General features: G+C 51.4%; 8 protein-coding genes across 8 annotated transcripts; 3 read left to right on the forward strand and 5 right to left on the reverse strand.

Moving 5' to 3' along the window:
• Positions 1-286: 286 nt before the first annotated feature.
• CC1G_04982 (hypothetical protein) lies at positions 287-1659 on the reverse strand (the record flags this gene model as incomplete). Its single annotated transcript, XM_001835937.1, has 2 exons — positions 287-729; positions 837-1659. 2 exons carry the CDS (start codon positions 1657-1659, stop codon positions 287-289), a joined length of 1266 nt encoding a protein of 421 aa, XP_001835989.1.
• A 1076-nt stretch (positions 1660-2735) lies between these two features.
• On the reverse strand, positions 2736-4195 carry CC1G_04983 (hypothetical protein; the record flags this gene model as incomplete). The annotated part of the gene is made up of 2 exons (XM_001835938.2): positions 2736-3292; positions 3352-4195. 2 exons carry the CDS (start codon positions 4193-4195, stop codon positions 2736-2738), a joined length of 1401 nt encoding a protein of 466 aa, XP_001835990.2.
• A 926-nt stretch (positions 4196-5121) lies between these two features.
• Positions 5122-7047, reverse strand: CC1G_04984 (atypical/RIO/RIO1 protein kinase; the record flags this gene model as incomplete). The annotated part of the gene is made up of 4 exons (XM_001835939.2): positions 5122-5935; positions 5988-6268; positions 6320-6753; positions 6804-7047. The coding sequence occupies 4 exons, from the start codon at positions 7045-7047 to the stop codon at positions 5122-5124; spliced, it is 1773 nt and encodes a 590-aa protein (XP_001835991.2).
• Positions 7048-7163: 116 nt separating this feature from the next.
• CC1G_15038 (hypothetical protein) lies at positions 7164-8122 on the forward strand (the record flags this gene model as incomplete). The annotated part of the gene is made up of 4 exons (XM_002910661.1): positions 7164-7275; positions 7385-7546; positions 7598-7697; positions 7744-8122. The coding sequence occupies 4 exons, from the start codon at positions 7164-7166 to the stop codon at positions 8120-8122; spliced, it is 753 nt and encodes a 250-aa protein (XP_002910707.1).
• A 383-nt stretch (positions 8123-8505) lies between these two features.
• CC1G_15039 (hypothetical protein) lies at positions 8506-9714 on the forward strand (the record flags this gene model as incomplete). Its single annotated transcript, XM_002910662.1, has 5 exons — positions 8506-8636; positions 8692-8722; positions 8775-9132; positions 9210-9484; positions 9553-9714. The coding sequence occupies 5 exons, from the start codon at positions 8506-8508 to the stop codon at positions 9712-9714; spliced, it is 957 nt and encodes a 318-aa protein (XP_002910708.1).
• Positions 9715-10075: 361 nt separating this feature from the next.
• On the reverse strand, positions 10076-10954 carry CC1G_04986 (DUF636 domain-containing protein; the record flags this gene model as incomplete). Its single annotated transcript, XM_001835941.2, has 1 exon — positions 10076-10954. One exon carries the CDS (start codon positions 10952-10954, stop codon positions 10076-10078), a length of 879 nt encoding a protein of 292 aa, XP_001835993.2.
• A 408-nt stretch (positions 10955-11362) lies between these two features.
• CC1G_04987 (hypothetical protein) lies at positions 11363-11997 on the forward strand (the record flags this gene model as incomplete). Its single annotated transcript, XM_001835942.2, has 4 exons — positions 11363-11464; positions 11517-11616; positions 11673-11733; positions 11862-11997. 4 exons carry the CDS (start codon positions 11363-11365, stop codon positions 11995-11997), a joined length of 399 nt encoding a protein of 132 aa, XP_001835994.2.
• On the reverse strand, positions 11830-12935 carry CC1G_04988 (hypothetical protein). Its single transcript, XM_001835943.2, has 5 exons — positions 12846-12935; positions 12570-12778; positions 12496-12514; positions 12334-12432; positions 11830-12271 (listed from the first exon to the last, which is right to left on the reverse strand). Exons 1-5 carry the CDS (start codon positions 12867-12869, stop codon positions 12218-12220), a joined length of 405 nt encoding a protein of 134 aa, XP_001835995.2. The 5' UTR covers positions 12870-12935; the 3' UTR covers positions 11830-12217.
• Between the last annotated feature and the right edge of the window lie 17 nt (positions 12936-12952).

Below are 12952 nucleotides of genomic sequence, written 5' to 3' on the forward strand. Positions count from 1 at the left end.
GGTCAAAAGCTAAAAGTAATGAATTGGGTTTGTACAACTACTAGTAGCGTTTGTCGGCTAATTCAGAAAATGTTGTCTAATACACTGGAGGCTGGGTTGCGAAATTGGGTATATGGACTTCTACACATTGCAACACGCGAAAGCTGAGCGGAAAGGGACATGGATAGCAAGAAAGCGAGATAACACGATGACGAAAGCGGGGAGTTGGGAAAGCAGGAAAAGGGTGTCGCGAAATTTGACCTGGTGGTCGATAAACAAGGGCTGGAGGATGAGGAGGTAACCGCGCTCATGCTGAAGTTCTAACTTTGAACGCGACCTTCCGAGAATCATGGAACTGGGGGAACAATCTTCTGACTTGGGTTCGAAGGGTGGGGATGGACACTTTGTCGCAGATGGGGAAGGTGCGCAACCCGCTCAGGACGATATTGAACGACCGCAGACTAGGAAACGCAGATGGCGTCTGCATCACCCTCTCGATGGCCGTCCAATTCGCAAAGTCGAGGACATTGACCAGTGCGTCTTCGTTTGTCACTGCGAACTCGAGGGTGATTCGTTCGACTTTGGAGGTGGATCCGGACAGCGATTCGAGGGAGGTGCACATGCGCGGGCCAAAGTCGGTGAGGCGGCCGTGCATTGTGAAGTAGCGGAAATGGATTTCGCGGAGTTGGGTGTTGGAGGAAAAGTCGAAGGGGCCCATTGACTCTGCTAGTTCTTCTGCGTCTGCGCCCACTGATGGGACATGGTAATGTTTCCGTTTTTTCGTTCGTGTGAAGATGAAAAATAGTTGCATTCAATAGGTTTTAAAGAAGGGTACGATGGAGGAAGGGAAAACGTACCTTGGGTGTTGCAGCACCCTTTGCATTCGAACTCTTGTAGTGCTGGTCCAGCCTTGGAGAGGATAGTTTGGACAGAATCAACGTTGAAGCGGTTGGAGCTAAACCGGAAACGGCGAAGGTCTGCGAGGGCTTGTGGATAAAAGTTGGGAAGATCACTGTAAATCCACGACGAGTCGATATCGAGTTCGACTAGAGACACTTGGGGTTGGACGATGCCGCCTTCCAGGTGTGGCTCGATGCTGATATTGTCCAAGGTCAGGTACATGAGCTTTGGGTTGTGCGTGATCTGAAAAGACGGGACGTCCTTGATCGAGCTGCCCACTGTGAGGCGAGTGATAGGCGTCTTCATGCAGAAATTTTGTATCGTGCTCTGGAGAGGCTCAAATTCGTCCCAGTGGATCGAGTTGGATGCTTGGAGCCAGAAGTGCTGTAGGCGCGGCAACAGCGGTAATATCTGTGCGAGCAGGTCCAACGTCGCAGGGAGAACATAATTGAATGACGTCCCCGCGGTCAACTTTTGCCAGTGGACGTGGAGGGTGACTTTGAAGACGCGGACTTGGTCTGCAAAATGCGGGTTCTGCTCGATGTAGTCTTTGAACCGTTCGAGGGTCGGCAAGTGGAGACACCTGCGCGGTGCTTCAAGTTCGTCTTCATCGTCACTGTCGTCTTCCGGGACTGTGTCCCGAACATGAATTTGAGAAGCGACTCTTTTGCTGAACTCGTTGTGAAACGCTCGGCAGACTAATGAACACGCTTTGAGTGTCTCGAGGCACCTGAAGGGGACGGGATCGTTGTCGACGTGTGTCGCGATCTCTGTGACCATTTCTGGCGGCAGACCACGACAGCGTCCTGCCTCTTGCGTTGGATATTCAACTCGAGGCATGATGCTCGAGGCCCAGTCTTCACGTCAAAAGTGGCGACTGCATCAGCCTCAAGACACAGTTCAAAGGATTCCCAGCAATCTGGACTTACCTTGTCTTTTGGAGAAATCGACGCGTTTTCTTGGAGGGAAGGAAGAGATGAAAAGGAATGAAAGGAGAGTGAGCGATTCAGCTTGTTCAACGTTCCATTTCTGAATCGTGAGTCATGTAAAAGGGAGATGAGAGGACAAGAAAGAAAACGCTTTGATGGTCATTGTCTTTGCCCATTCTTCTCGTGTTTCCAGCGGCCCGAAATGAGGCAGAAAATGCCAAGGGGGTCCCGGGCCGGGAATCCCGTACCGGAGGGTAGGAGGTACCCCACCGCCAGGTCGGCCAAAAAAAATTTTGTGCATACCCCTATTTAGGCAATTTTGGGCGGGTGTCGGGCGGGTATGACGACGTTTTCCGTACCTAGTGGCTTAATATAGTCAATACGATCGGTTTCAAGAAAGGCGAGAGCAATTTTCCAACTGGTGTCCTTTGCATTGACCCATTTCCTTCGACTCTACGACTGACCATGGATGGAGTTACTCAACAGGTAAGTTTCGATTGATACAATCATTTATTGTTCGATAAAATTGGTGAGTACTACGACCTGACTTCCGTTCAAAATGGGTATTGAAACATACCTAGTATCACACTAAGTGTGTTAGCGCGTTGACCTTTTCGAAAGGAACTGGATTTGTGAGAACTGGAGAAGGTCTGGGGAAGGAGGGAGCAAGCGGGCGCGCGTTTGACGGATATAACATTACTATATATGGGAATACCCCTGATTACATACTAGGTACCCCATGACCCAGAGGGCGTTAACAAAAAATCCGGGCCTCGGTCTTAGAAAAAAATCCCGGGACCCCCTTGGAAAATGCCTCGTTTTTTGACACCCGGTGTGGCAATTCAATATTCAGGGGATTATAATAGGCTTTATTGATTATAGAGGCCTCTACGTACAGAATTAATCATATTACGGTAGGTAAATCGATTATTGCGGAGGTGGTACATACTGGGTTACCATGGGAGGGAGGGAAATAAATGTCGTCCTACAACTTGGGCGGCTCGCAGACACACTAAAGGTGATAGCATCCGAACGCACAAGGGACGGGAGCGAGTCTTTCGTCCTTTCTATCGCGTCTTTCACGACTGTGGAAGTTTCCGAGTGACCAGCACTGCTGCTCTCTCGCCTAGCAGGGATCACAACCACCTGCTGCAGGTACCTCGGCTTCCCCGTCTGCAAACTAACTCGAACACGTTTGAACATGGGTCGAATGGAGTGCAAAGTATCCAACCTCGACCAGAAAGGCGACCCGAGGAGGTTGACCAAGTCTGTTTCTGTCGAGGACAGGAAGGATAATTTCAGTTCGTCAATACAGAGCTTGGATTCATGTAGAGTCTGTAAGCTCGAACAGACGACTTTGGAAAAGTCGTGGATGTTTCCGCGAGGGGTATTGTACCGGAAGTGGAGGGTTTGCAGAGCCGTACATGTCTTGAACGAGAAGGGCCCGACGCCGGCTGCTCCTTCCGAGTCGCTGGAGCTTCCATCTTGGGGAGAAAAGATCCTTAGCCGAGGATTTACGCACAAATACAAGGTGTGGACTTACAGTGGTTCATAGCCTTGCCTTCGCAGCTGAACTCCTCCAGCGTCCGGTGAGCCGTGTCGATGAGTTGTTGTGTGTCCCGGTTCATGACCAGCCTCGTATGAAGGGACTGAAGATTCTCGAATCTTGACGGTGAGTGTGTCAACAACACATTAAACGCCGAATGCTCCACATAAAGCTTCGTCCACGTCCCCGCCTCACTTTCCTTCTCTCCCTCCCCAGCCGCACCCCCGTCCTTCCCTTCGAGCTCCTTCCCGTTCCCATTCTGAGAATCACAAACCACAACCACATCCCTCAACTTGACCGACCCCAATACCCTCCCCATCCCAAACAACGACGCCGGCAAATTACACACATTCCCAAACTTGACACTGACCAGCCCCCCACCCGCGAACGCATGCTTAATCGCCATCCGTATAGGCTCGTCCAGCTTGACCCAATCAATCCTACTATGGCTCTCAAACACCAAACTCTTCAGCCTCCTCAACTGCTTCATCACAAACGGCAAATCGGGGTAACTCTGGCCAGTCGCGATGCGGCGGGGTCGGCGGGTCCACGGGAGGGAGAGGTATATCGAGACGACGTAGTTGCCGAGCTGGGGGTTGTTCTGGAGAAGGGAGCGGAAACGCGTGATGCGGTTGCTGGAACGCGGGTAGGAGAGCTGGAGGATGGGCGACCCCGCGTCGCGCAGCTCGATCTGCCTGAACAGGCGCCGGCGGGTTTCGTGGTAGAAAGATTTGCAGCAGAGGGAGCATGAGGAGATGGTTTCGTAGCACCCCGTTTCGCGTGTGTCGTCCCAGACGTGGTCGATGATGCTCGAGGTGAGTTCTGGTGGGAGGATGGCCATGGTGAAACGGCAAATGTCGCAGTTTGGGACCTTGGTTCGAGTTTGACGTGGCGTGGAATTTGGGGAGATGTTGTGGATCTTTATGTGGCCCCGCTGTGGACTCAAAACATAGCCAACCGAATGGTATCAAGGGACACACTCCCCTAGGCCGCTGTGGCAGTCCCAAAGACCGTGCGTGGACAGGGAATCGGAAGGTCGGAAAGCAAAAGCCAAAGAGTGGGGCGTCGGACCCGTTCTTGATTTAAGTATCACTTGGCTCATGAACGAATGTTGCCTAGTTCCAAGTAAAAGCCCAGGGACCTCGTCGGCTAATGGAGAACTAGAACTGATTGAGGGATGAAGACATGATGGTGGTGGTGCTGTTCGACGCTGACCGAAGACGCCGGCAATCATAATAATATACCCCAATCCAGAATTCAAAGAGCGCTCGTGAACCTGTTTGGGAATTAGGATCTGCTGGAGACCAACAGAAGCACCAGAAACTGCGTGAAACTTGTCTAAGTTGGGTCATATGTCTGGTTTGGCAGCTTGAACAGGGGAAGGAAATCTATGGTCACGGTTAGGCACCATAACAGTTCTGCCGCATCACAAATCAGCGCGCACGGTGACCAGGACCCCTACCTTTGGGAACAACAACACGATGTTGCATCTCGGAGAGAGATTCCCCCGGACCTTTCCTGACAAAAGCGTAATCACAATGTGTTTGATTGATTAATATGTTTCCGCAGGGACTGAAAGGGGAACGAGGAGAAGAAGAGATAAACTCGGAGACACAAGACCTCTAAGATGATCTCGCCGACCTCTTCACCAGCTTCTTCTTCTCTGCCTTTGGCATTTTATTTTTGCGTCGTTCTTTAGCTTCGGCTTTGACGGCCTTCTTCCTTTCCTATGATCATTGAGAACGGGTGTCAGATCGATCATGAGCGCTAATTAGATGAAGATGCTCGAACCTTCTTCGCTTCTTTGTCTTCGTGTCTGTGGCCTCTGGGCTTCTTCTCAAACCTCTTCTGGTCCTCTTCCTCGTCATCGTCCTCTTCCTCGCTTCCGTCCTCGTCTTCGTCGCCCTCCTCTTCTTCGCCATCTTTATCCGGGTCTGTGCCGGTTTGTTGGCTTGGGTTGTATGTAGGCGCAGCTTCTTTATCCCCAGCCGTATTCTCCGCCGATGCAGGCGCAACCACTCCAATAGTCTCGGCATAGATCAACTGTTTACCCTCTCCTCTCGTCAGCCTATCCACGTCCCTCTCAGGATCATACACCTCGTTCAGCGTTCTGGGAATGTATGACTTCATGAACACCTCATCCTCATGAGCCGCAATCTCAGCCTTCTTCTCCTCCTCCACCTCATCACCTCCCCCGCTCGTCCTCTGCTCCTCCAACCATTTCTGCAACACCTCTTCCGGTGACATCCCTTCGTTTTCCTCCGAGAGCTTCTCCTTGGTCACAAACTCGAATGCCTTCCTAATCCCCAACGTCTGCACCCCACCCTTCCCAAAGAATTCCTCCACATTCTTGATATCGCTCCGTAGGAAATCAAAGGCGGACGGGTGGTCGTGTTCGACGCTCTGTGAGACGTCGATAATACAGAGGCGGCCTTCGTGGTAGAGGATGTTGTACTCGGAGAGATCAGCGTGGACGAGTTTGCAGTCGTGGTACATGGTGCGGATGAGGCAGAGGAGATTGGAGTACAGAGGGATCATTTGGTCCGTCGTAAGCTCTGCATCTTTCAGACGAGGGGAAGCCCTAGATACCATGTCAACCAAGAACAGGGAAGGTATTTGGTGGGTGGACTTACCATCCATCCCTATCACCAACAAAAGTCATGACCAACACATTCTCTCGAACTTCAACAGGTTCAGGAGACTCAATCCCGGCAGCTCGCAATCTCCTCAAATTCCTCATCTCCTTCTCAGCCCACAACCGCACCATCTTCCGTGGATTCCGTGAGTACCCCCGTCGGAACCGGTATTCTCCTGTAACGTACTTGGAACGGTCTTTGAATACGAGGATGGAGGTTTTGTAGATTTTGAGTGCGAGGTGGTCTTTGGTGGGGGTCGTTGCGTGATAAACGTTTGCCTATAGCATGTGAGGTTGGGTACCATCGGCGTAGAGAAAAGGAAAACGCACCTCTTTTCCTGTGCTCACACATCCATTCACTTCATGGATAAGACCCCTCCCAATCATCTTGAATAAGATCAACCTCGTTCGAGGATCAAGCACCTGCTCATTCGTCGCCCTATCACTCTTATCCTTCATATTCGCATGCGCACTCGGTCCCTTCCTATTCACACCCACACCCATAGTAAACGGCGTATCAATCTTCGCCAGCCTCGATGAGTACTTCTTCGTGTACTCCTCCAACTGACTGGTCGTTCGATCTTTGGCAGCGACTCCAGCCGGGATGGCTGCGGTGGGTTTTGCAGCTTTGACGGCCTTGGGGATGTTGACAGCGGGGAGAGCGGCGACAGAGGCGCTCTGGTTCGTTGCTGACGCTGAACCTTGGGCATTGCCTGTTTTTACGGCGACGTGTTGTCGCAGTCGGTTATACTGTTTCGTGAAATCTAAGCGCCAATGTCAGTCCGAGTTGCCTGGACGGACAACTGGAACGCACCTCGTTCTGCGATATCCCAATCTTCATCTTCCACCCTTGTATTATCATAATAATCATCTTCGTCTAGTAAACTATCGTGGTCTTCGTCTTCCTCGTCTGAAGAAGGCGGCCAAGCATGGTCGTCGAGGTCAAGTTGGGGTTCAGTGCTGGGGTCCACAGTGTCGATGTAGGCCACGTTCCCTCGTCCGTTTATCTCTTCAGGAGCATCGTCAAATTGCCCTGGTTCTACTTCATGGGATGCCATGGCTAGGTATTGCGGGTGTAGTCGTCGTCGATATCGTCGTTCCAAAAGACCCACATTTTCAAGAGTGCTCCAAGGGAGAAAGATAATCTGAGTGGCTGTGCGATAAAAGGGAAATTATGTCCCGTGATGTCCGTGTGGATCGGAACATCCCGCCCGAATTCAGGAGTCGCGTCGCGCCTTCCTCGTACAGACGAGAGGACTTTACTGACTGTGCCTACTATGCGTCTAGTTTGTGTCTAGTATAAAACACCTTTGGCTGATACAGTCTACCACAGCTGAGTGTCCGTGATCAGCAGTCGTTGTTACGCCGCGGACCGGCTGCATCCGCCTCGCTTAGTCATCAAGCGCAAGGCCGGAGAACGGTGCGCGATCCGACAGGCTGTGGTCGTTGTACCATACGACGAGGACGACAAGATGCAGACAGGTTTACGCCAGCGTGTGCCTTTCACCTTCAAGCCTGAAGATGACGATAACGACAATACTGTTCTCGACGATGAACGTGAGCCCTGACCCAAATTAATATCCACTCATTTCTGAATTGGAGAACCAGAGCAAGAAGAGATTCTGAAGACGCTTCGAGCTGCGACTGCTGTGATGAATGAGCAGAGCCGACTGTTGGTTTGGGTTGTTGTTGGGCTATCTGCGCTGCTGTAAGAACATAGCCATGTTCCAAGTCTGGTCTGACTTTTTCTGCAGACAAATTGTGGTTCTATTCAAGGCCTCACCGTCACCACTTCTATTCCTCTTCCCAAATCCCAAGGCGGGCCATATACCCTTCTCCATTCCTCTAACGCTCCTCTACATCGCCATCCACGCCAATCTCCTCGTGCTCAGCGACATCCCCAACGGGATACTCCAATCTTCACAAGCACTTCCACTCAAATTCCTTTACCCAGTAGCAGCCATCGCGCCTTCTCTATCCATCTACTTGCGAAACCCATGGCAGGTGTCGATTTGGTGGTGCACGACATTCACCATGGTCTACCTTACCCAGTTTATTCTGGATACGATTGAAGACCAGAATTACCAAGTTGCACAGTTGGAGGGTTTGCGGTATCGAGCACCAGGAGCGTAGGTGGGACTAGGCTGGAGACACTCGTAGAATAATCTAAGGACATTTGTGGTCAGTGTAGCCATTTTCCAATCTCATGACCCCTTGACCGCCATCGGCCGCAATAGCCACGCTAGATCTTGCCCAACGACCTACCAAACCCACTCAATTCAATTTCCTCAACGACCAAACCCTCTTATCAGCGTCAACTACTCCGTCGACATTGCATCCACCATAACTGAAATGTCGAGCTAAAAATAGCTCTGGTGGACCGAGGTCGACGCGACGCAGCGGGTGACCTCCAACTCCCGACGATTTTCCATCGACCACGGCTTCCAATTCACACCGCTTCTCTTATAAGGACTGGCCATGGGGTCGACCCTCCGCACTGACGTGTTCCCGCGACAATGATCCTCTCTTCACTGCTATGGCTTTGCTGTTATCTGGGGTTGGTCAATGGCAAGGTGTTGTGGGATGGTAGGGCACCGAGGAACTATACCTCGTTCCATCTCGACGCGAGTGTAGACCCGTATTTGACGTGAGTGCACAGAATTCTGCTTTACCTTCAATATGGGCTAACGATCGCGCAACAGGGTTGTCAAAGGACCTCGTGCAGCATCCATTGTATGCCCCTCCGCTTCTCCTTGCGCTTCCCATCCTCACTCCCAATTCACAGTACACCCGTCTGCTCGGCCGTGAAGTAACCCCTACTCCCCTCTGGAACGACCGCCTCTTCCCCGAAGTCCCCTATCCCGCCGTCTCCACCGAACAAACCCTCCTCGTCCTCATCGGCAACTCCTCCGTCTTCACCCCAGGCTCCTCCGGCCGCCCCCAAACAGGCTTCCGCCGCACCGAGCTCATCGCCCAAGTCAATGGCAGCAACATCGACCTCATACCCATCATCGGCAAAGGACGCGTTGCGTTCCATTTCAGCGTCCTCATGGATGAGTGGCATAAATTGGATATGATACATGAACACCAGCTTGTGTTTGTGGAACCGTCCGATGGGAGTCATGTTTTTACTTTGCAAGTTGGTGGGTACCAGTTATTTATTATGCCTCTCAAGGATCGATATGCGGGAATAGTGTTGACACAAGTACACCATTGCCAGGTTCACCCTTCACAAACCCGACAGGACCCCTTCCAGCTCCCCGCGCCGACTGGCTCAAAATCCTCAACCACAACCTCGACGTCCTGTTCGAAACCGAATTTACAGACGAAACCTGGCACAACTTTGCCGTCATCGTCGATTGGGAGAAGCGCACACTCCAAGTGTGGTACTCGCAGAACGAGAACAACCTCGTTTGGGTGACGCCGGTTTTGCCGAATAAGACGGTGAAGAGGGGGACTGCTGGGCGAGGGGACTTCCACTTTGGTATTTTGAAGGTGCGTGGTTTTTGTCGTTGAGTTGGGAGAGGGAGGGATGGACTGATGGATGCGCGCGTTGTTTATAGTTGCCCCTTGTGAACGTTGCGGACCCTCCTGAAGTGAGAGATGATGTTGTGCATTATGGGATTCAGCCCCCTACGACGCATGGGATCATGTACTCTGGTGTCTTTATCGAGGATTTGGAGGACGGCTTGAGTGTTGGAAACAAGTTCATCCAGGAGGTTTGAAACGATACATCCTCTGTAGCACTGACTCGAAACTGTAACCTAGGAAGAAAACGAAATAAAAAAGGTCATAATCCTGCTCTGGAAAGCCACTGCTAAGCAACAAAGTCCCGTCTTCACGTTCTTTTCACCCCCTCCACGACCGACTTTAGTAATTCCAAGCTAAGCGCATCCTCTTCATACGAAACACCATCCACCCACGCGAGCCAACTCTCTGCACGTGCTCCTCCAGCTTGGTCTTGGTCGACCAATCCAGTTGCAATGTCCATCTTCTGTTCTCCTTCAACATCTCGCCAATAGAACACCGTGGCTCCGCATGTCCCGCAGAACTCCCTACGGGCATTGGTGCTTGATTTGAACTGTTTTAGAGCTGGTGGTCGGGTTTTTGGGTCGGCTGGTGGATATGCTTGACTTCGAGTTTGTTGTGTTCGGATGGACACTCGGACGAGACGAGAGTACAATCAAAAGGAACATACGACCACGTCGTAACGACACACCCGCTGCTCAGCCTGCAACTGGTACAAAAACAGTACTCTGTGCTGTACCGGATAGGATCGGAGGGTGTTTTGCCTGGGACGAACCACCATTCTTCGGAAGGGTTGGTGATTATGGTGGGTCGTTCGATGTGGAAAGAGATTGATTTGCAGAGGCAGTGGAAGTGGAGGAGGTCGTTTGAGGGCGTGGTGGTGGTGTCTGACGGCTGAGGAGTGTGATTCCAGTCATGTGGAAGAGCGTCTCCTGGACTTCGAAGAGCCTTGTACCGTGGAAGAGTATTTCCTCCATAACGCGTGATGTGTTTCGAAGCACCACCGTCAAGTGTGTCACCCAGGAAGATATGTTTGTCAATCGTGACGATCCCGTCGAACCTTTCCAACACCCCCGCGCAGGCTTCCCATCTCACCTTCCCGTCCTTGGGATCCTCAACGCTAAAGAACATATGTGCACCGCATGTGCTGCAGAAATACCTCTTCCCGCCCTCCGAGGAAGCGTACGTCGTTAGATTCCCTTCCTCATCCAGATTAGCTACTGCAGGTTGGGTCTCCCCCGTAGACGAGGTTTCGGTGGAGAACAAGGACAAAGGCGGACCGTCCAAATCAACGTACATAGCAAAGGATTGTCCGGTCGCGTGTCGACAGGTGTTGCAGTTGCAGATGGAGGTCGGGATGGGGAGGGAGGAGGTTGGGAAGGAGAGGTGGTATTTGTTGGTGCCGCAGAGGCATTGGGCTTTGACTAGGGTTGACATTGTGAGTAGAGGAACAGGGACGGTTCTGGTAGAGGATTTGTTAGATGTTGTTTCTTAGACAGTTGGTGGATGGGCTCACCTCTGCGTTGCTGGGAAGAGTGGGGAAAAGGGCGGGAACCACCGGTCTTTAGTGTCCTAACCTCTACCTTTATTGCCCTCCAATGTCGTTATCAAGGTCATGTTACCACTTTTAAATAAATTGAGAACTCGAGATAGATATGATAGGCATCGTCGTTTTCGTCATTGGTTGTGGTGGTTCGGAACCAAGTTGGAATCGAAACTTGCAGCTCAGCGCATACTGAATAAAGCCCCTAACTTTGAGTAGATTCCCACGCCGACTTGAAATTTCGTTCCGTCGCGTCAACGCGGTCAGTGCCGTGTCGCTCGCTCTTACTAACGACTTTGACCATGGCTTCTCCAAATCCTGACCAGCAACAACCCTCTGCTATCCCCCCACCGCCGTCCAGACTCCCACCTCCAACTGGAAACCTTGTCTATGACTCTTTTCAAGTGGGTCTTATTCTCGATTCAATATGGTCGAAGCTGACGAGTGGAATTGTAGAGCGCCCGACATGTGACGGAACTACCTTGCGCGCGGAATAGTTTGTTGTATGGGATTGCTGGTGGGGTTGGGATTGGGGTCGTGAGAGGGTTGTCTGCTCGTGCGTTTCCCATCATCCCTATTGCGAAAGGAATCTCTGACTGACGAGCAATTCAGCACCTATGGTTGCGGGTCACTGGGCAGTTGGGACATTTGCGCTTATCTCTCTGGGTTCTTGGTTCGTACTCTTTCCATTCTAATCTCCACACCCTTGAAAATCCCAATAATAAACTAAAAAAAACCTGTTCAACCAATAACCGTATCGTGCCTATAACAATACTGATTAACCGTGTATATCTAAAACAGGCATTTATGTCAGAAACAGTTCCGGGATGAGAGGAGGAGGATCGAGCAGATTATTGAAAGTATGCCTCCGAGGAAGGTGAAGCAGGATGGTGCGGGTGAGGCTGGTACAGGATCGACGTCAACTTCTTCGGCGTGATGCGTGTATTGGCCTGGTGGACGGATTAGATGGGTTTGGAGGATGTGAAGGGCTGTGTGGGCCGGAGGCGTGGCTCGATATTTGGTCAGCATGGACGTATCCTATCGGATACTGTGACGGAGGGGCTGCAGAAGGGCAGGATTAGGGTATCCATATCAGCTGAAGATGGTAGGAGGCGGGAGGTGATAGGATGGGGTATCCAAAGTCAGTCGACGGTCGATTACCACGTCCTCCAGTACTCTGCTTTATAGTTCTCCACCAAGTCGGGATCATCCTACCAACGAGCCTTCGGTTAGCAAAATGAACCCCAACTCAGATAGTGATATAACGACGCACCTTGTATTTCACCTGGAATTGAGTGAATCCTTCTCGCAGGACGGCGATTTCTTGGCTCTGATTAGGGCCCAACAAGTTTTCTCTTGTTTCTTTGTATATCTGTCGGGTGGTATCCGTTAAGATAAGGCGATGGGTTGGCCAGTGAGGTGGTGTTTAGCGTACCCTTGCAGCCTTGGGACCTCTAGAAGGCCATCGTATCAGCAACCGTTGAACAAAAGGGACACAACACAACATACCGAACTTGGGAAAGCGCACAGTGGAAGATAACGAGCGGGACATCTTTCGTATCCTTGACGAGCTCATCGACGGTGTTCAAGAACTCTCCCGACGGCTTGTTCAAGCACCCAACGATGTTCCCACCGATAAAGTCGTCGTCTCGAACGTCCACGACCAGGAAATCTTTCTTCGCTTGTTTGGTATCGTCCTTCATCAAGGCTGCGAGTTCCTTCAACGGCGATTATGTACTGTTAGCGCTCTGGATCGGGGTACGGAGGGCATCGATTATGGCTTACATCGCCAGTAATGTACTTGACCATCGTGCCAACTTTTGTGTTCACTGAGGAAGTTGCTTTTGAAAAGAGACGGCGATTGGGCTTTATAGCAGCAGTGACTCGGCGGA

This window comes from Coprinopsis cinerea (genome assembly GCF_000182895.1).
Source record: "Coprinopsis cinerea okayama7#130 chromosome 8 map unlocalized cont3.8, whole genome shotgun sequence".
Taxonomy (NCBI): domain Eukaryota; kingdom Fungi; phylum Basidiomycota; class Agaricomycetes; order Agaricales; family Psathyrellaceae; genus Coprinopsis; species Coprinopsis cinerea.